Raw genomic sequence first — 22,867 nt, 5'->3', positions numbered from 1 at the left:
CCTCAACTCTGAGCCAAGAGAGACTGGTATGCATAGTATTAGTATCAGCCCTCTGATTACAATGAAGAGCATGACGTGCCGCTCTGTTCTGGGCCATTTGCAGCTTAACTCGGTCTTTCATTGCAGCAGTCAATCACATGACCGGACAATAATCAAGATAAGATAAAACTAGAGCCTGCGGGACTTGCTTTGTGAAGTGTGGTGTCAAAAATGCAGAGCATCTCTTTATTACAGACAGACCACTCACCATCTTTACAACCGTTGAATCTGTATGTTTCGACCAGGACAGTTTACAATCTAAGGAAACACCAAGTAATTACGTCTTCTCAACTTGTTCAAACTGCCACATCGTTCATTACCAGATTCAGCTGACGTCTAGAACTTAAATGAAATGCTCTTAGTTTTAGAGGTGTTCAAGGACCAGTTTGTTACTGGTCACCCATTTCAAAAACGGACTAGAACTCTTTGTTAAAGGTTTCAGTGACTTTGTTAGTTTGTGGTGGCTGATGCGTATATGGTTGAATCATCAACACACATGGACACACATGCTTTGTTTAATGACAGTGGCAGGTCATTGGTAAAAATGCAAAAGATTAGAGGGCCTAGAGAGGTGCCCTGCGGTACACCACACTTTACATGTTTGACATTAGAGAGGCTTCCATTAAACCTCTTGAGTTCTATTAGATGGATAGCTCTGAATCCACGATATGGCAAAGCTTGAAAAGCCATTACGCATACATTTTCTCAACAACAGGTTATGGTCAATAATATCAAAGGCTCCACTGAAATCTGACAGTACAGCTCCCACAATCATCTTATTATCAATTTATTTCAACCAATCGTCAGTCATTTGTATCAGTGCAGTACATGTTGAGTGATCTTCTCTTTAAGCTTGCTGCAAGTCTGTTGTTAACTTGTTTACAGAGCAATAGCATTGTAGTCGGTGAAAAACATTTTTTCAGAACAGTTTGGTAAGAGCTGGCAACAAGTTGATAGGTCTGCTGTTAAAACCAGTAAAGGCCACTTTATCACTCATGGGTAGTGGAATTACTTTGGCTTCCCTCCAAGGCCTGAGGACAAAGACTTTCCTCTAGACTCAGATTAAAGATATGACAGATAGGAGTGGCTATAGAGTCAGCTACCATCCTTAGTAGCTTTCCATCTGTTGTCAATGCCAGGAGGTTTGTCTTTATTGAACGATAACAATACTTTTACCACCTTACAAAATTCTGACCTGCTTTTCTTTCATTATTCATGTTTTTATGAGTATGATGGCTCATTGTTCGTTGTTGGCATTTCCTGTCTAAGTTAGCCCACTTTGCCAATTAAGTTATCAATAAATTAATTTGCAACATCAAAATCATTTTGTGATGAATAAGCCATCTGATTCAATGAAAGATGGAGTTGAATTGGTCTTTTTTCCCCATCATTCTTTATATCATTGATCTTGGCTTCATAATACAGTTTCTTCTTCTTCTTGTTGAGTTTAGTCACATCATTTCTCAATGTGCAGTAAGTCAGCCAGTCAGATGTGTAGCCAGACTTGCTAGCCACTCCTTTAACCTCATCTCTGTAAACCACACAGTTATTCAATTTCTCATCAAATTATGGAGCCTTTAACAGTTCCAACAGTCAGTTTCTTGACTAACATGATTATCGATAATTGGAAGAAGCTCTTTCATAAATTAATAAATTGCAACGTGTGGATGATCCTTATTAATCCACATTATATCAACATATATTTTTTAATAATATAATAATAATATATGCCATTTAGCAGACGCATACATTCTACGTATGGGTGGTCCCAGGAATCGAACCCACTACCCTGGCGTTACAAGCGCCATGCTCTACCAACTGAGCTACAGAAAGATCATACACATAAGAGTCACAGCTAAATCTTTTGTATGGTCACTTATACACTATTCTAGGACCAGCGGTTGGACATTTCCTGGATATAGTCACTATATTGTGATCACTGCATCCAATGGGTACGGATACAGCTTTAGAACAAAGGTCCACGGTGTTATTAAAAATGTGATCGATACATGTGGATGATCTTGTTTCTGTAGCATTTGGAAACACCCTGGTGTACAGTAGATTGATTAATAACCCGAACCAGATTACAGGCACTGGTTACAGTGAGAAGCTTCCTCTTGAGTGGACAGCTTGATGAAAACTAGTCAATATTCAGCCCCCCCCAAAAAAAGTAGACCTATCACATACACTATCAAGTACATATTATTTAGATACTGACTGTTAGCACTTGGAGGTCTTTGACAACACCCCAAAAGAAAAGGTTTTAGATGTGCCAAGTGAACCTGAAACCACAACACTTGACATACATTATTCTCTAATCTATTATTCTCTGAATATATACAGCAACATCTCCCCCCACAAGCATTCCTGCCTCTTCTATAGATGTTATATCGTTGTATTGCTACTGCCGAATCATCAAATTAATTATCTAAGTGAGTCGCAGAACTGGCTAATATATGAATGTTATCTGATGTTAGCAAGTTATTGATTTCATGAACCTTTTGTCAAAGGCTACATATATTTAATAAGGGCTATTTCCTGTTTTCCTTGTCAGAGATAGGAATAATAAAAACAAAGCAAGAGAAAAAAATCTACATAAAAATATATACATTCAGGAGGCCAGTTGGTGTGTGTAAGTGTGTTTGTGCTGTGGGGTTGAAGCTACGAACCCTTGGCTCTTTCAACCCTTCCAGCCTTTTGGGAGGAAGGGGGGGACAATGAGCCTGTCATAGCGGATGTAAGCAATGTCCCCATGCGCTCTGGCAACATTTATAGCAGGAATAAGTTCTTTCCTCTTCTGGCGCACAGCTTCAGGAAAGTCCTCGTTGGGGAAGATATACGTTTCTCTCAAGTCCTTGGTTCTTTCCAGAACAGCTGCCTTGTCCTTGAACCTCGGGAACTTGAAAACTATCGGCCTGGACCTGTCACCTGGGCTGGTGGTGGGTTTTCCAGTTCTGTGGACGCGATCCACCTCATTCTTCCTGTGGTCCATCTTCAGTGTCTCCAAGACAATTGCCCTCACTTTGTCCTCAGACTCCATCTCATGTTTTCCAGTTCTGTCGACGCGATCCACCTCATTCTTCCTGTGGTCCATCTTCAGCGTCTCCAAGACAATTGCCCTCACTTTGTCCTCAGACTCCATCTCATGTTTTCCAGTTCTGTGGACGCGATCCACCTCATTCTTCCTGTGGTCCATCTTCAGTGTCTCCAAGACAATTGCCCTCACTTTGTCCTCAGACTCCATCTCATGTTTTCCAGTTCTGTGGACGCGATCCACCTCATTCTTCCTGTGGTCCATCTTCAGCGTCTCCAAGACAATTGCCCTCACTTTGTCCTCAGACTCCATCTCATGTTTTCCAGTTCTGTGGACGCGATCCACCTCATTCTTCCTGTGGTCCATCTTCAGTGTCTCCAAGACAATTGCCCTCACTTTGTCCTCAGACTCCATCTCATGTTTTCCAGTTCTGTGGACGCGATCCACCTCATTCTTCCTGTGGTCCATCTTCAGCGTCTCCAAGACAATTGCCCTCACTTTGTCCTCAGACTCCATCCCGGTCTCATGTGGAGATTATGTAATTCCGTACACAACCATGTTGTTCCTCCTTGATCGTCCCTGGAGATAATCCAATTTCTCCGTCATTGTTATTACGGATCCACATTCATAGCTGATATCCTCTCTCAATGACCTTCAGATTGCTGTCATCTTGCCGTTCTCCTGTTTGAACTCATCGAGCTGACCCTGGGAGAAGAGCAAACTGTTCTTCAGGTCCTGGAACTTTCTGGTCAGGTCGTCCATTATTTTATTAGTTGACTCCAACAGCATTTGGACTCAACACTTGAAGCTATTTAATTGTTCGGGAAACAACTGCTTGTAGAATTATTTTTGTTTGTTTAAAAGAACCTTCACCTGTGATAGATACCACTATTCTCAACGGTACTCTCGCCAGCTTTGGTCTTTCTCATGGTAGCAACGTAGGTTACGCTGTTATTCCTCTCAGTTCCAGACAGGACACAGCAAAGATTTAAAAACAACAACAACAAACAGCAGGGATCAACAACCACATCCGCGATCTCAGACACAGTGACTAACCGTGTCACGGGCTGCGTTCAAGCCCTCAAGAAAGCCCTGCTAGCTTGGTAGGCAGCTAACTAGCAGCAAAGCTAGTTGCTATGCTAAACAGCTGCTCAGATCCGACCTTGGTCAGAAGAATCACTGGAAAGATAGTAAAGGAAAGTGAAAGGGGGATACCTAGTCAGTTTTACAATTGAATGTCTTCAACTGAAATGTGTCTTCCGCATTTAACCCAACCCTTCTGAATCAGTAGCGGTCCCAGCAACTGATGCCAACCCGTCACGGGATCTAAACTCAAAAGATAACTAGCTATTAACCAACAACTTTTCAATAGACTTTCAAAAATGTCTAAAAAAACAAACCAAGTACTTTCTCAGTCCTTGTGCAACAGGCAGTAAATGTGTGTTTGTGTATATACATGTGAGAAGAATATGAGCATGTTAAATAATGATTGAATCTAGTATATATGTTTTTAATATGATATACTGACCTTTTTATCTCTATCTCTGAATCTGCCAGCTCAATGACGGGCAGTTCACAGTGATCCAGCTGGTGGGCATGTTGCGTGGCATCGCCGCGGGCATGAAGTATCTTTCTGATATGAACTACGTTCACCGGGACCTGGCAGCTCGCAACATTCTGGTCAACAGCAACCTGGTGTGTAAGGTGTCCGACTTCGGCCTGTCGCGATTCCTTGAAGACGACGCCACGGACCCAACCTATACCAGCTCACTGGTGAGTGTCGAGGACTGTGAGGGAGTCTGCTGAGTGTCTAGGACAGTGAGGGAGTCTGCTGAGTGTCTAGGACAGTGAGGGAGTCTGCTGAGTGTCTAGGACAGTGAGGGAGTCTGCTGAGTGTCTAGGACAGTGAGGGAGTCTGCTGAGTGTCGAGGACAGTGAGGGAGTCTGCTGAGTGTCTAGGACAGTGAGGGAGTCTGCTGAGTGTCTAGGACAGTGAGGGAGTCTGCTGAGTGTCGAGGACAGTGAGGGAGTCTGCTGAGTGTCTAGGACAGTGAGGGAGTCTTCTGAGTGTCTAGGACAGTGAGGGAGTCTGCTGAGTGTCTAGGACAGTGAGGGAGTCTGCTGAGTGTCTAGGACAGTGAGGGAGTCTGCTGAGTGTCTAGGACAGTGAGGGAGTCTGCTGAGTGTCTAGGACAGTGAGGGAGTCTTCTGAGTGTCTAGGACAGTGAGGGAGTCTGCTGAGTGTCTAGGACACTAAGGGAGTCTGCTAAGTGTCTAGGACACTGAGGGAGTCTGCTGAGTGTCTAGGACAGTGAGGGGGTCTTTGGGAGTGTCTAGGACACTGAGGGAGTCTGGTGAGTGTCTAGGACACTGGAGGAGACTACTGAGTGTCTAGGACACTGAGGGAGGTTGGTGAGGGTCTATAACACTGAGGGAGTCTGGTGAGTGTCTAGGACTGAGGGAGTCTTTTGGAGTGTGTATTGGCATCTATGTCAAGTCTTGAATGAGTGGTAATAAATTGTGTGTGTGTGTGACTCTGTGTGTGTGTGTGTGTGTGTATGTGTGTGTGTGTGTGTGTGACTCCATCCCCAGTATTTCACGCTCACCTACTCATTCGCATATCCACAGGGAGGCAAGATTCCGATTCGCTGGACGGCTCCCGAGGCCATTGCCTACAGGAAGTTCACCTCGGCCAGTGACGTGTGGAGCTATGGCATCGTCATGTGGGAAGTGATGTCGTACGGAGAGCGGCCATATTGGGACATGAGCAACCAGGATGTGAGTGAAACTACTTTACTTCACGTTCCCACGATCCCAAAAAACACTGTAACAATCTCTGAATCCCCCATTCTCTGGTTCCTTGTCCTTTCATCATCCATTGTCTTTCTTCCATCTCTCCTGCCCCCCTTTCCCCCTCCAACCATTCCTCCATCTCTCCTGCCCCTCCTCCCTCCCCCTCCAACCGTTCCTCCATCTGTCCTGTCCCCTTCCCCCCTCCCATATTTCCTCCATTTCTCCTGCCTTCTTCCCCCCTCGCTCCCCCTAACATATTTCCTCCATCTCTCCTGCCCCCTTCTCATGCTCTCTCTTATCTTCCCCCTCTCTTCCTCCCCCTTCCCCCTTCCCTTCCATCTTTCCTCCATCTCTCCTACCCCCTTCTCATGCTCTCTCTTATCTTCCCCCTCCCCCTTCCCCCTTCCCTTCCATCGTTCCTCCTTACGTTGTTCCCTTCTTGACTATATTCCCATCTCTCTTTCTCTTCCTACCTCCTCTCCCTTCTCGTTCTCTTCCTACCTCCTCTCCCTTCTCTTTCTCTTCCTACCTCCTCTCCCTTCTCTTTCTCTTCCTACCTGCTCTCCCTTCTCTTTCTCTTCCTACCTCCTCTCCCTTCTCGTTCTCTTCCTACCTCCTCTCCCTTCTCTTTCTCTTCCTACCTCCTCTCCCTTCTCTTTCTCTTCCTACCTCCTCTCCCTTCTCTTTCTCTTCCTACCTCCTCTCCCTTCTCTTTCTCTTCCTACCTCCTCTCCCTTCTCTTTCTCTTCCTACCTCCTCTCCCTTCTCTTTCTCTTCCTACCTCCTCTCCCTTCTCTTTCTCTTCCTACCTCCTATCCCTTCTCTTTCTCTTCCTACCTCCTCTCCCTTCTCTTTCTCTTCCTACCTCCTATCCCTTCTCTTTCTCTTCCTACCTCCTCTCCCTTCTCTTTCTCTTCCTACCTCCTCTCCCTTCTCGTTCTCTTCCTACCTCCTCTCCCTTCTCTTTCTCTTCCTACCTCCTCTCCCTTCTCTTTCTCTTCCTACCTCCTCTCCCTTCTCTTTCTCTTCCTACCTCCTCTCCCTTCTCTTTCTCTTCCTACCTCCTCTCCCTTCTCTTTCTCTTCCTACCTCCTCTCCCTTCTCGTTCTCTTCCTACCTCCTCTCCCTTCTCTTTCTCTTCCTACCTCCTCTCCCTTCTCTTTCTCTTCCTACCTCCTCTCCCTTCTCTTTCTCTTCCTACCTCCTATCCCTTCTCGTTCTCTTCCTACCTCCTCTCCCTTCTCTTTCTCTTCCTACCTCATATCCCTTCTCTGCCCAGTGATCACCCTATCCTTTGTATGCCTCTTCATTCAAACCCCTAATTCCCAAGAAAATATCTGACCCAGGTCTGATTCTAACCCACATCTCTCCTCTCCTCTCTTCTCCTCTTCAACCCTCCAGGTTATAAACGCAGTGGAGCAGGACTACCGGCTGCCCCCGCCCATGGACTGCCCGACAGCACTGCACCAGCTCATGCTTGACTGCTGGGTCAAGGAAAGAAACCTCCGGCCTAAGTTCTCCCAGATCGTCGCAACGCTGGACAAGCTCATCCGCAACGCCGCCAGCCTCAAGGTGGTCACCAGCAGCACGCACTCTTCCGGGTAAGCCTATCAGCTATCACAACCAGTCTGCCACATCTCGGCCTAGTTAGCAGATACCTCAGTCTGGTGCTAGTAGGGTTGCACAACTCCACAAATCCACAGGTTTTCCAGAATAACTAGAACCTTGGAATATTCCATCCAGGATATCTAGAACCTTGGAATATTCCATCCAGGATATCTAGAACCTTGGAAAATTCCATCCAGGATATCTACACATCCTGGGAATTCTGAGAAAGTTTTGGGACCATATGTACACTGATCCTATAGGGAGGAGGTCAGAGACCTGGTGGTAGGCCTGATCACCGACAACGATGAGACAGCCTGTAGGGAGGAGGTCAGAGACCTGGTGGTAGGCCTGATCACCGACAACGAAGAGACAGCCTATAGGGAGGAGGTCAGAGACCTGGTGGTAGGCCTGATCACCGACAACGATGAGACAGCCTGTAGGGAGGAGGTCAGAGACCTGGTGGTAGGCCTGATCACCGACAACGATGAGGCGGCCTATAGGGAGGAGGTCAGAGACCTGGTGGTAGGCCTGATCACCGACAACGATGAGACAGCCTATAGGGAGGAGGTCAGAGACCTGGCAGTGTGGTGTCAGGGCAACAACCTCTCACTCAATGTGATCAAGACCAATGAGCTGATCGTGGACTACAGGAAAAGGAGGGCCGAACAGGCCTCATTCACATCAACGGAGCTGAAGTGGAGCGGGTCGAGAGTTTCAAGTTCCTTGGTGTCCACAGCACCAACAAACTATCATGGTCCAAAGACACCAAGACAGTTGTGAAGAGGCCAACACTACACTTTTTTCCCCTCAGGAGATATGACACGGGTCCCCAGATCCTCAAAAAGTTCTACAGCTGCACCATCGAGATCATCCTGACCGGTTGCATCACCAACCTTTATGGCAACTGCTCGGCATCTGACCGTAAGGCGCTATAGAGGGTAGTGCGTACGGCCCAGTACATCACTGGGGCCAAGCTTCCAGCCATCCAGGACCTCTATACCAGGCGGTGTCAGAGGTTGGCCCAAAAAATTGTCAAAGACTCCAGTCATCCAAGTCCTGGACTGTTTTCTCTGCTACCGCACAACAAGCGGTACCGGAACGCCAAGTCTATGACTAAAAAGCTCCTTAACACCCAATGAGGCCCTCAGACACTATAAAACATTTTTAAAAACACACCTAATTAATGTCACGAATAGGGGGCTACCTTGCCATTTATATAACCAGCGGTGGAAGTTCGAGAAGAGAGAACGAGTGCGATGGTGAAATAAAGGGAGAAGGACAGAAAGAAACAGGGGAGTAGAAAGACGACCACTTTCTCTCTCTCTCTTTCCTCTCTCTCTCTCTCTCTCTGTCCGTTCTCTGCTCTGTTGATCCTTGTCGTTTGATGGCATTAGATCCATAAGGGGGGGGGGGGACAGGGTAGAAGTTATTACAAGTGGCTACAGAGGCTCCATTGAAGGGGTGAGTGCTGCAGATGGATAGAAGGAGTGAAGTTTAATAAGGCCTGTGCTTCGGGGCCCTGAGGGTTGGGGCTAGCTGCCATTAACCCTCAGTCACAGTTCCCTCTTAATAGACCATTGTTAGCCACTCTCTGAAGCCTTGCGTTGAAGGGGAAGCTGTCCGGCTTGGTCTTTCCAAGTCCTTAAGGTCGTTGGAAAGGTCTTGGATCAGGCTAGAAGTTGTTTTACTGGGAGAGGCCACTAAGATAGTATGTCTGATGTTATGAGGGGCACACATCTGAGCGGATACAACTCAACTGGTGTTTCCTCAAGGTTTTTGGTTACCTGTTTCCTATTGGAAGACCGTTTTTGGTTATCTGTTTCCTATTGGAAGACCGTTTTTGGTTACCTGTTTCCTATTGGAAGACCGTTTTTAGTCACCTGTTTCCTATTGGAAGACCGTTTTTGGTAACCTGTTTCCTATTGGAAGACCGTTTTTAGTCACCTGTTTCCTATTGGAAGACCGTTTTTGGTAACCTGTTTCCTATTGGAAGACCGTTTTTGGTAACCTGTTTCCTATTGGAAGACCGTTTTTGTTAACCTGTTTCCTATTGGAAGACCGTTTTTGGTTACCTGTTTCCTATTGGAAGACCGTTTTTGGTAACCTGTTTCCTATTGGAAGACCGTTTTTGGTTACCTGTTTCCTATTGGAAGACCGTTTTTAGTCACCTGTTTCCTATTGGAAGACCGTTTTTGGTAACCTGTTTCCTATTGGAAGACCGTTTTTGGTAACCTGTTTCCTATTGGAAGACCGTTTTTGGTTACCTGTTTCCTATTGGAAGACCGTTTTTAGTCACCTGTTTCCTATTGGAAGACCGTTTTTGGTAACCTGTTTCCTATTGGAAGACCGTTTTTGGTAACCTGTTTCCTATTGGAAGACCGTTTTTAGTCACCTGTTTCCTATTGGAAGACCGTTTTTGGTAACCTGTTTCCTATTGGAAGACCATTTTTGGTTACTTGTTTCCTATTGGAAGACTGTTTTTGGTAACCTGTTTCCTATTGGAAGTTTCACTAGCTAATGGAGCTACTCAACAACCTGACTCAAACAAAGAGGAATAATATTTCTGTTAGCTAGCTGGCTATCCAACACTCCAATTCTTTAAAGTCTAGGTAAGCTTTCGGTTTTATTAATTTATTACCACTGGGGCCCGCAGGAGGTAACTGCTAAACTGCTTGCTGTACACTGTACTGCGTGATTGTACACATGGATTGGATTGTGGATTTACAAACGCGTTAGCTCTAGTAGCTACGTTGACTATGGCGTTAGATAATATGGTGACAATGATGTAGGCTGTGTGTAGCGGTTATGGTATGAAGGTTTTGGCTTGGGGAGGAAATTTTCGGCTATTCACATACTGCTGTTGTGTTGTATAATGAAGTCAACAAGTAACGGGAAAATGTGAGAGGAGGAGCGCACGTAGATGTGATGATGCTGTTCATATGGTTGCTATGAAAGCGAGCCGTGTGTGGCGGGTGATAGTCCCAGTCGTTATTCTCCTAATAATAAGGAAAAACTCCCTCGACCACGCCCACAAATTGGGTGAAAATGTGTTGTTCAATGTACATGTAGCCAGGTCAAAAATCCTGACCTACGGTTTGCAATGCTCCCACGTAGGGAAATAGAGCCTGTGAGAAGATCCCTATGGCTTCAGGCTATTCGGTGTGGGTGACCCGTTGTGTGGAAAACATTCAATCAACGGCAAGACATTTAACTTCTTTTACGGTCCGTTTGTAACTCCGCTCACTACTTGTAGTTGTACAGTCCGTTCGTTTGTATTGTTGGTCTTGGCTGGCTTAAATATTCTGGGCTGTTACTAGCTAGCACTCATTCACTCCGTGGCTGTTAGAGTCTTCATGAAAAGGGGGCATGGGTAGTGAGAATAATAGGGAGCAGGCAATGCCGAAAAGTAATCTTCAGACATGTTGTACTTCTCTTAAATGTTGTTTAATAATTGACTAAAGTATTTTTTTTTTTTTTTTACTGTGAGTCAATAGGGTAACCTAGGTAACCACAGGGTTGTTTTCCACACAGGCGTTGTTCTATCTAATACAGACTGAGATTATCATTCATATTGCCAATTCTGTTGTAAAACATTTCTTAAACTGAAACAAATGGAATGAAACTGGGATGATTAGTCCATTACTCATTAGCCCAAACTCTCGTTTTAGTTGCAACCGTTTGGACTAATGATTCCACCCCAGATCAGTGAGATGCAGGCAAGAATGTGTTACTGTCTGTCATCTGGATCACTACACATGTTCTCTCGACCGTTATCAACTTTCATTCATAGGTTGTAGCAACCTCATGATGGGAAATGATGTGAGAATGATGTAGTAGCATAAACCTATCGATGTTACATGGAGCTGAGTGAATGGAGTGTGAATGAACAGAGATGAAATATAATAGAAATATAATAGAAATAAGGCCATGCTCATTTAAAAAGAAACTAATTGTCCTCCCTAATCTTAAACGGCACACACACACGCACGCACGCACGCACGCACGCACACACACACACACACACACGCACGCGCGCACACACTCGCACGCACGCACGCACACACACACACACACACACACGCACGCACACACACTCGCACGCACGCACGCACGCACACACACACACACACACACACACACATACACACACACACACACACACACACACACACACACACACACACACACACACACACACACACACACACACACACACACACACACACACACACACACACACACACACACCTGCACTGTATGTACTGAAACAACTCACCAATCAAACGTAGCCTGGCTACCGCTACATACCGCTAACGCCATGCCAGATGTCACGGCAGCTCATCTCTCACTCATTCCTCCCTCGTTAGGCTCGGTGGGGGTGGGGGGGGGCACACCTCTCCGCTGGGCCGTTTAAAATCTCGTTAGCAGCTAATTAAAAGCGTTCCCGTCTTCTTTTTTTTTGCCTCACTCTTACTCTAGCTAATTATCCTCACTTAATCTTCCCGGCCATAACTACAGCTTCAGATCCCCCGTTCCTCCCCCTCTCCTGAAGCAGGGACAAAAAGGTAGGTCACCCCGGGCTCTTTCCACAAACGCAACAGAGGAATGTGGCTAAAAACCTAGACATTGTGAAGCCATCGGTCGAAGAACTTCCTTGTAAGAGCTACTGTTGATTCAACATTTGCATTGAGAAATCAAATCAAATTGTATTAGTCACATGCGCCGAATACAACAGTTGTAGACCTTACCGTGAAATGTTTACTTACAAGCCCTTAACCAACAATGCAGTTCAAGAAATAGAGAAAAATGTAAATATTTTATAAACAAACTAAAGTTTAAAGAAACAAGATAATTACATAACAATAATGAGGCTATATATATATATATATATATATATAAAAGGGGGTTCAGTACCGAGTCAATGTGCGAGGGTGCAGGTTAGTTGAGGTCATTTGTAAAGTAACTAAGATAATAAACAGCGAGTACCATCAATGTAAAAACAAAGGGCAGGGGTTGTCAATGTAAATAGTTTGGGTGGCTATTTGATTAATTGTTCAGCAGTCTTATGGCTTGGGGGTAGAAGCTGTTAACCGCTGTATACACACACACACACACAGGCACACACACACACACACACAGGCGCACACACACACACAGGCACACACACACACACACATGCACGCACACACACACACACACAGGCACACACACACACACAGGCACACACACACACACAGGCACACACACACACACAGGCACACACACACACACAGGCACACACACACACACACATACACATGTTGATATTACACAAGCATCTCCATGATGTCTGGGAGATTATTGAGAGGATGTTTTTCCACCTCTGCCATATTGTGTTGCTTTGGTCGTCACACCAAAGAGAACACACACCAGTCCGAGCCTCCAAGCCAGTCTCCAACGGTTACGTCGGGCGGCTGAGACAGTTGACCTTTGACCCTACAGGGGTGGGCGAGGGGGGGAGAGCGAGGTGGCGTTCGGGGGTGAGGTTTGGTCGGTGGTGGAGGCGAGGCGTGACCTTAACCCTCTTTCTTTTTGTCTCCCCCTGTAGGGCGTCGCAGCCCCTGCTCGACCGATGCGTCCCCGACTACACCACCTTCACCACCGTGGGAGACTGGCTGGACGCCATCAAGATGAGCCGCTACGGTGACAATTTCCTCAATGCCGGATTTGCCTCCTTCGACCTCGTGGCCCAAATGACAGCAGAGTGAGTGAAGAAAGAGTCGATTCAGATCGTTGAGTTCAACTGGGGTCAATGTCACGGACAAACAGCAGAGTTATAAAATCTGGTTGGCTGTCTGCAGTGTGAATTAGGTCAGAGTTGGTTTCAGAGAAATTCCTGATACACTTCGAATTGTGGCACATAATGGAGGCTGCTGTTTTCACTGACCCTAACCCAAGGCTGTTGTTATCACTGACCCTAACCCAAGGCTGTTGTTATCACTGACCCTAACCCAAGGCTGTTGTTATCACAGACCCTAACCCAAGGCTGTTGTTATCACTGACCCTAATCCAAGGCTGTTGTTATCACTGACCCTAACCCAAGGCTGTTGTTATCACTGCACTGACCCAAGGTTGTTGTTATCACAGACCCTAACCCAAGGCTGTTGTTATCACTGACCCTAACCCAAGGCTGTTGTTATCACAGACCCTAACCCAAGGCTGTTGTTATCACTGACCCTAACCCAAGGCTGTTGTCATCACTGACCCTAACCCAAGGCTGTTGTTATCACAGACCCTAACCCAAGGCTGTTGTTATCACTGACCCTAACCCAAGGCTGTTGTTATCACTGACCCTAACCCAAGGATGTTGTTATCACAGACCCTAACCCAAGGCTGTTGTTATCACTGACCCTAACCCAATGCTGTTGTTATCACTGACCCTAATCCAAGGCTGTTGTTATCACTGACCCTAACCCAAGGCTGTTGTTATCACTGACCCTAACCCAAGGCTGTTGTTATCACAGACCCTAACCCAAGGCTGTTGTTATCACAGACCCTAACCCAAGGCTGTTGTTATCACTGACCCTAACCCAAGGCTGTTGTTAATACTGACCCTAACCCAAGGCTGTTGTTATCACTGACCCTAACCCAAGGCTGTTGTTATCACTGACCCTAACCCAAGGCTGTTGTTATCACTGACCCTAACCCAAGGCTGTTGTTATCGCTGACCCTAACCCAAGGCTGTTGTTATCACAGACCCTAACCCAAGGCTGTTGTTATCACAGACCCTAACCCAAGGCTGTTGTTATCACTGACCCTAACCCAAGGCTGTTGTTATCACTGACCCTAACCCAAGGCTGTTGTTATCACTGACCCTAACCCAAGGCTGTTGTTATCACTGACCCTAACCCAAGGCTGTTGTTATCACTGACCCTAACCCAAGGCTGTTGTTATCACTGACCCTAACCCAAGGCTGTTGTTATCACTGACCCTAACCCAAGGCTGTTGTTATCACTGACCCTAACCCAAGGCTGTTGTTATCACTGACCCTAACCCAAGGCTGTTGTTATCACTGACCCTAAACCAAGGCTGTTGTTATCACTGACCCTAACCCAAGGCTGTTGTTATCACAGACCCTAACCCAAGGCTGTTGTTATCACAGACCCTAACCCAAGGCTGTTGTTATCACTGACCCTAACCCAAGGCTGTTGTTATCACTAACCCTAACCCAAGGCTGTTGTTATCACTGACCCTAACCCAAGGTTGTTGTTATCACTGACCCTAACCCAAGGCTGTTGTTATCACTGACCCTAACCCAAGGCTGTTGTTATCACTGACCCTAACCCAATGCTGTTGTTATCACTGACCCTAACCCAAGGCTGTTGTTATCACTGAACCTAACCCAAGGCTGTTGTTATCACAGACCCTAACCCAAGGCTGTTGTTATCACAGACCCTAACCCAAGGCTGTTGTTATCACTGACCCTAACCCAAGGCTGTTGTTATCACTGACCCTAACCCAAGGCTGTTGTTATCACTGACCCCAACCCAAGGCTGTTGTTATCACTGACCCTAACCCAATGCTGTTGTTATCACTGACCCTAACCCAAGGCTGTTGTTATCACTGACCCTAACCCAAGGCTGTTGTTATCACTGACCCTAACCCAAGGCTGTTGTTATCACTGACCCTAACCCAAGGCTGTTGTTATCACTGACCCTAACCCAAGGCTGTTGTTATCACTGTGTTCACTGTGATTTGAGTGAGAGACCATCGGGGACCATCTTCCTCTTCCTGGAGAGAATTAATTCAGTGTAGCAAGGACCAATCGCGGACCAATCGCGGACCAATCGCGGAGGGTTTAAAGTAATAGGTAATCAGGAAAGGACCAATAAAAGGGCTCCATTCTGGAGCAGACACAAATGAAAGCCTAACAGGAAGGGCGCGATGTACTCTTCCTCCCTAGTGCACGTTACCTCACGACACCGCCCCTTTAAGCAATAAGGACGTATAGTCGACCCAGAATTCGATCGCGTTCGTAAAAGAATGCAACGTTTTGAAACACTTTGCGATACAAAATGAAAATGAAAAGCGTCTCATTGTACAAGTCCTGGTAATCCCTCCCTTGTTTCAGTCTGTTTTCTTCCACTTGAGGCCTAATGAACACAACCCTGATTTCGGAGCCAGGTTGGCACGCTATTTATGTAACAGGAAATGTGTGTCAAAGAGGTCACGGAAATGGGGCCAGTTATGATCAAATAAAGGAATTAGGATAATAATGATTAATATATTATCCTCGTTAGGTGGATAATAAAGGGGATGGATGCGGAGGTGATTTGTTTCAATTTGTCAGGCTGACAGGTGTGCTGTACAGTGGCTCTCTCTCCTACCCATAATGGCTAGTAATTCCTCTAATGGTGGATCATTTATCATCATTTCATCCTCCGTCGTTGAAGTGATGAGAACAAAAAAAACAACAATTTATTTAATGCGGAATTTGCTGCCATGGACAGTGCTCTATTTTTGAGCCTGTGTGTGTGTGTGTGTGTGTGTGTGTGTGTGTGTGTGTGTGTGTGTGTGTGTGTGTGTGTGTGTGTGTGTGTGTGTGTGTGTGTGTGTGTGTGTGTGTGTGTGTGTGTGTGTGTGTGTGTGTGTGTGTGTGTGTGTGTGTGTGTGTGCGCAAAATGGAGAGGACGACGGAAACGTGCAGAGGGCATAGTGTCTGTGAAAGAGGTGGAATGTGTGTGTGTGTGTGCGTGTCTTTGTCTGTGTGAGCGGAGAGTACGCAGACAGGCGCTGGGGTCCTCGTGGTTTGCTAATCGTTCTTCCAGACCGCTGACCGTGGTTTGCTCTCTCTCCTTCGTTATCGGCGTTGGGAAAACAAAACGAAATAGCGGAAAAGAGAGTCCTTGTGTTATTATTCCTAACAATCCGGTACATGAGGCCTTTTGAGTTAAACCAACATCACTGAGACGATTAGATTACTGACGCCAGCCAAACAGGTGCAGCTTTCTTTCAGAGCAGCCATTCTAAAAAAAACATTCCTTATTAAGTATAATAAATACTTCTGTGTGAGTGTCAGTGTTTTCAGATTTCCTCCAATGCATCTCACATTTAGTGAGTGAATGCTCCCTGTCAGCTCCCTTTCAACTACGAAGCAGACAATTAGATGTTTTTCAGAGCTGCCCTGAATGGTCAAACGACCAATTAGTGGGGGGGGATAAATCTGAATTGGGCTGCCTGTCTAAACGCAGCCTGAGAGAAACAGACAGTTTACTAGACTGTTATTAAGACACGTCAACCTGGGTGACTGATTGATTACAATTATGGATTGCTGACTGTTCTCTTTGAGTCTTGTCTTTCAAGACTGCTTTGCCATCTAACTAATGATTCACCATGAAATGACCAACCAGTTGACTCACTGACTGTGAAGACTAAATGATTCACCATGAAATGAGTGGTTGACTCTCTGACAGAGTGGTTGACTCGCCGACTGAGTGGTTGACTCGCCGACTGACTGGTTGACTCGCCGACTGAGTGGTTGACTCGCCGACTGACTGGTTGACTCGCCGACTGAGTGGTTGACTCACAGACTGACTGGTTGACTCGTCGACTGAGTGGTTGACTCGCCGACTGAGTGGTTGACTCGCCGACTGAGTGGTTGACTCGTCGACTGAGTGGTTGACTCGCCGACTGAGTGGTTGACTCGCCGACTGACTGGTTGACTCACAGACAGACTGGTTGACTCACAGACTGAGTGGTTGACTCACAGACTGACTGGTTGACTCGCCGACTGAGTGGTTGACTCGCCGACTGACTGGTTGACTCGCCGACTGAGTGGTTGACTCACAGACTGACTGGTTGACTCGCCGACTGACTGGTTGACTCGCCGACTGAGTGGTTGACTCGCCGACTGACTGGTTGACTCGCCGACTGAGTGGTTGACTCGCCGACTGACTGGTTGACTCGCCGACTGAGTGGTTGACTCGCCGACTGACTGGTTGACTCACAGACTGACTGGTTGACTCGCCGACTGACTGGTTGACTCGCCGACTGAGTGGTTGACTCACAGACTGACTGGTTGACTCGCCGACTGAGTGGTTGACTCGCCGACTGACTGGTTGACTCGCCGACTGAGTGGTTGACTCACAGACTGACTGGTTGACTCGTCGACTGACTGGTTGACTCGCCGACTGACTGGTTGACTCGCCGACTGAGTGGTTGACTCACAGACTGAGTGGTTGACTCGCCGACTGACTGGTTGACTCGCCGACTGAGTGGTTGACTCACAGACTGAGTGGTTGACTCGCCGACTGACTGGTTGACTCGCCGACTGACTGGTTGACTCGCCGACTGACTGGTTGACTCGCCGACTGAGTGGTTGACTCACAGACTGACTGGTTGACCGATGAAGGACTTCCTCTGCTTGGTTCCTTATTAATAACTGGCTGGCTGGCTGGCTGTCTGGCTGACTGTCTGGCTGGTTGTCTGGTAGACAGGTTTTAGTGTTGGCCCACAGTAGCGGAAATCACTGTTTAAACATTAACCTCCCCTCCCCATTACCACTGCCCCCCCGCCCACCTGCCAGGATATTAAAGTATGTTACATCTGGCCCAGGTATCGGTACACTGAGGAGTGTCACCATTTTGTTGTCATGATCTTAGGAAGTCATTGTATTTAGTGTGTTAATCTGACACTGTTCCCACAGTGTCCAACTGTACGTCCTCTAATGTAAACATTTTGGGAAGCCTATTGGGAAGCCCATGTCTTAATGTTTGTCTGACCCACCTCTCCCTCTCTCTCTCTCTCTCTCTCTCTCTCTCTTCTTTACTCTACTCAGAGATCTTCTTCGGATAGGAGTGACATTGGCAGGCCACCAGAAGAAGATTCTAGGCAGCATTCAGGACATGAGACTACAGATGAACCAAACACTACCTGTCCAGGTCTGAGATGGACCAACCAGAGAGAGAGAGAGAGAGCCAATGGGAAACCCTAGCTGCCTGACCATCCCAGCCAATCAGATGAAGACAAACCTGGCTTGCAGTGCCTCGAAGGGACTAGACGTGGTTTCTTCTTCTTCTGTCTTCCGCGCCAATGTTTCCTGTTGTGTTCTATGTTATTAGTCCCACGTTTTGACAAGATTTAGCTGAATGATTTTTGTATAAAAAAAAAAAAATGTTTCTAAAGAGAAGAAACGGAACCCATAATCCCATGCGTGCCTCACTTGGTCCAGTGTGGGGTGATCGTTTGCATGCGCGCGTGTGTTTTCGTGAGGATGGCTGGGACTCAACCCCTCCACCCAACCCATCTCCTTGTATCCTGAACTTGGTCATCCTCCTGTGAAAACCCATCTCCTTGAACCTTGAACCTTGACCCTAACATCTGTCGGACAGCCCCCCTGACGGACATTAAAGTTGGAAGTGGACGAACACTGTTTGAGTATAAAAATACAGAAAAAAAAGCTGAAAAAGTGAACAAGCGTTCGCACACAAAAAAATGAAGTGTTTGGACACGATAGATGAAGTCCCTCCCATGCTACAACTTGTTTTAGTGTGTGTGTGTGTGTGTGTGTGTCTGTGTGTGTGTGTGTGTGTGTGTGTGTGTGTGTGTGTGTGTGTGTGTGTGTGTGTGTGTGTGTGTGTGTGTGTGTGTGTGTGTGTGTGTGTGTGTGTGTGTGTGTGTGTGTTATTCCCCATCTTCATATTGAAGATGTACTATTATGCACAAGGCCACTGAGAAGGACGTGGAGGAGAAGTGTAAAGGGTGGAAAATAAGAAGATCACCAGAGGTCAAATGAGAGCATCTGAGATGGCCGCGCTAGTTTGGCCCCAAAAGTCTCCGACCGACCTCTTTCTAAGACGTAGGGGAGAACATTGGCTCATATGCCTCATCAACTGTGTCTGTCCTACTATGATAAATGTTGTCTATTTGTTTTTATCAGCTCTCCATTTACATTTTCTGTTCTATAGTTATTGGGGTTTGTGTTTCAAGATAGTACTTCCTGTTTGGGCTGATCAGAGTTTAGTACTTCCTGTTTGGGCTGGTCAGAGTTTAGTACTTCCTGTTTGAGCTGGTCAGAGTTTAGTACTTCCTGTTGGCTGGTCAGAGTATAGTACTTCCTGTTGGACACTTTGATGTTGGGGAGCTAGGCGAGGACTGTGGCAACATACCTGACCGACCGGCCTTTTGTGTGTGTGTGTGTGTGTGTGTGTGTGTGTGTGTGTGTGTGTGTGTGTGTGTGTGTGTGTGTGTGTGTGTGTGTGTGTGTGTGTGTGTGTGTGTGTGTGTGTGTGTGTGTGTTTATGAATGCGAGAGTGTAACAAGTTACACACACATAATGTACAATGCAGCTTCAGCTATATCCCCACTGTGGAGAATTAGCGCATGAACTGAACAGTGACAAGGAGCAACAATTATATATCGGAAACAGTTACGCTTTATTCTGTGGACAAACTGTTAATGTTTTTATTTTTATTTTATTGAAATACAAAATGTTTGGAAATATACACTATATGCATCCACAATAGAGCAGACACACGTAACTTTCTTTTTACATTTATCTGGATGTTAAATTAATCCAAAAACTCGAGTTAAATTTCTCTACTTCCACCCACTGTATTTATTTCTCTCCCCACTTGGACAACAGCCCATTTGAACTGTGGACTTTATTCAAAAGAATGATGAAGAGGAAACAGAAGTTCCAAGAGGATTCAGTAAATGAATTAATGATTATAAAAAAAAATGCATATAAAATTGGATATTGTATTTTTGTTGTTGTTCTAAACAGCCTGTACATGTTTTGTAACAAAAATAAGATAAATAACATGAAAACAAAATGGAGTTTGATCAACTGGGAAAGTGTTATTGTGAGATTGATCATTTGATTCCAAGTGAGAAGAGCAGATAGAGAGAGACTATTTAGAGAGAGCAGTTAGAGAGAGCAGATAGAGAGAGAGAGCAGATAGTTAGAGAAAGCAGATAGATAGAGAAAGCAGATAGATAGAGAGAGCTTATTCATGTAGAGAGAAGATAGAGAGGGCAGACAGAGAGAGCAGGGAGCAGATGTAGAGAGAGCAGATGTAGAGAGATGACAGAGTGAGAGAGCAGATATATAGAGAGAGCAGATGTAGAGAGATGACAGAGTGAGAGAGCAGATAGAGAGAACAGATAGAGAAATCAGAGAGAGCAGATAGAGTGCAGATAGAGAGAGAGAGAGAGAGAGAGCAGAGCGAGATCAGATAGACAGAGAGCAGGTAGATAGAGAGAGAGAGCAGATAGAGAGAACAGATTGAGAGAGATAGCATAGTGAGTGAGAGAGCAGATCGAGAGCGAGAGCAGATTGGCCCAAGAGCAGATAGATAGATAGATAGATAGATAGATAGATAGATAGATAGATAGATAGATAGATAGATAGATAGATAGATAGCAGATGGAGAGAGAGAGAGTGCAGAGAGAGAGAGAACAGATTGAGAGAGATAGCATAGTGAGTGAGAGAGCAGATAGAGAGCGAGAGCAGATTGGCCCGAGAGCAGATAGATAGATAGATAGATAGATAGATAGATAGATAGATAGATAGATAGATAGATAGATAGATAGATAGATAGATAGATAGATAGAGAAGATGAGAGAGAGCATAGAGTGCAGAGAGAGAGCAGACAGCAGATAGATAGATAGATAGATAGATAGGATTGATAGAGGAATAGAAAAGAGGGATTGAAGAGGAATAGAAAAAGAGAGAGAGAGGAAGGGAGAAGTAGCGAGTAGTTAGTTACAGCTGCAGTTAGACGTTTTGTGCATAGGTTGGAGCATTTCAAGGGGTTGTAAAACCGTAGTTACCCTGTGGTTAGACCATAAGAGGTATACATGCTGCTCTAACAACCTCACTCTCCCTTCAAGTGTATGTTTCTGCGTTTCCTTTCAAATTCTAAAGATGGCCTGCCAAGGCTAAAAACATTATTTTAGCTGTATCTTCCCTCCGCCTCGATCTTTCATCAAGAGGAGTATATTGTGTAGTTCTATGAAGTTGTCACTACTTGTCTTTCATACATCTTTATCCAAATGAAACTTCAGGAATACCCTAAATGCACCCAACAGACGATGGCGAATTTTCACTGTGTTTGTACCATCTCCAAATTGTTCCGTTGTAACCAAGCTGTACTTTTACCCCAAGTCTTTCAAAACAGCGACGTCACCCTACTCACCCTGTACAGGTGTGTGATAGGAACCGCTCTCACTGCAACCTTCAGGTCAGGAGATGGAGGGCCATTAGAGAAACCAACCTTAATTAAAACGATAGGCCATAAACGGACCTCCGTGTGTGTGTGCAAGCTCGGCGACTGGGCCCTCGTCCCACTGCTGTCAGACAAGTGGGCCCTTTCAACCTGGTCTCAGGGGTAGACGTAACATGCTAAATGTAAATTCAGAACACTCTAGTTAGCATGATGTTTCATTTGGTAAATATTAATTTGTGGATGTTCATCATCTATTACGTTTGATATGTTATGAATTGCAATTAGTTGTTGCTAATGTTCGCTAGGTGGCTAACAATAATGTTCGCTAGGTGGCTAACAATAATGTTAGCTAGGTGGCTAACAATAAAGTTAGCTAGGTTGCGAACAATAAAGTTAGTTAGGTGGCTAATATTAATGTTAGCTAGGTGGCTAACATTAGCTAGGCTAGGGGTTAGGATTTAAGGTTTAGAGTCAGTAGTTGTTTTGAAGGGGAAGGGTTAGCTAACATGCTAAGTAGTTGCAAAGTATCTAAAAAGTAGTAAGTAGTTGCTAATTAGCTAAAATATTAAATTTGTCCATGATGAGATTTGCACACGCAACGTTTGCGTTAAGTATCCACCCCAACCAGACCCTACTTTTGTTTTTGCCCCCATTCTGTCTGATGTAATCATACCAAATGTAACATATGATACTAATGTTGAATGTGCCGTATTTCAGTTAGTACTATGTTACGTATATATTCTATGAGACCCCTTGGACTCAGCTTGTCAGAGTGATTAAAGCAGCCGGCCAATCTGCCACTCCGAGGCAAACATTCACAGAACAGAGCAGCCGGCCAATCTGCCACTCCGAGGCAAACATTCACAGAACAGAGCAGACATATGGTCAGCCGGACTATGATGACGTGTTTTTATTTCGCGCGCGGGGCTGCAATCATTCTGTCGGGACTCTGCCACTCTGCCTGATTTGTACAGTGCGGGGACAAACTACCTTTGCCTGGAGACAGGAAGAAATCAGGCAGAAATATGGAGCACTTGCTGTAATATATCAGTGTTTTAGTAAGAATGGAGTGGGGTTGAGGGGCTGAGGGATGGGATGTACCACCTGTATGGGGAGGGGTGGTAATTACAGTACTAACCCTCTCTGAGCTGTCTGGGGAGGAGTGGATCAATCCAACATGTGTAAA

The 22,867-nt window shown here is 45.7% G+C and overlaps 1 protein-coding gene across 7 annotated transcripts in view; it reads left to right on the top strand.

Moving 5' to 3' along the window:
• Window positions 1–20,290, top strand: part of LOC118382244 (ephrin type-B receptor 3-like) — a 133,673-nt gene extending 113,383 nt beyond the window's left edge. For all 7 annotated transcript variants that reach the window (XM_052475522.1, XM_052475521.1, XM_052475520.1 and 4 more), the window contains exons 12-16: window positions 4,631–4,846; window positions 5,702–5,851; window positions 7,268–7,467; window positions 13,062–13,217; window positions 18,291–20,290. In XM_052475522.1, the coding sequence (XP_052331482.1) occupies window positions 4,631–4,846; window positions 5,702–5,851; window positions 7,268–7,467; window positions 13,062–13,217; window positions 18,291–18,399 (831 nt within the window). In that variant the 3' untranslated portion in view covers window positions 18,400–20,290. The remainder of the gene's footprint in view (window positions 1–4,630; window positions 4,847–5,701; window positions 5,852–7,267; window positions 7,468–13,061; window positions 13,218–18,290) is intronic.
• Window positions 20,291–22,867: the final 2,577 nt, after the last annotated feature.

This window comes from Oncorhynchus keta, chromosome 22, assembly GCF_023373465.1.
Source record: "Oncorhynchus keta strain PuntledgeMale-10-30-2019 chromosome 22, Oket_V2, whole genome shotgun sequence".
NCBI lineage: Eukaryota > Metazoa > Chordata > Actinopteri > Salmoniformes > Salmonidae > Oncorhynchus > Oncorhynchus keta.
Note: the sequence above shows the minus strand (reverse complement) of the source record. Positions and strands in the feature narration are given on the sequence as shown.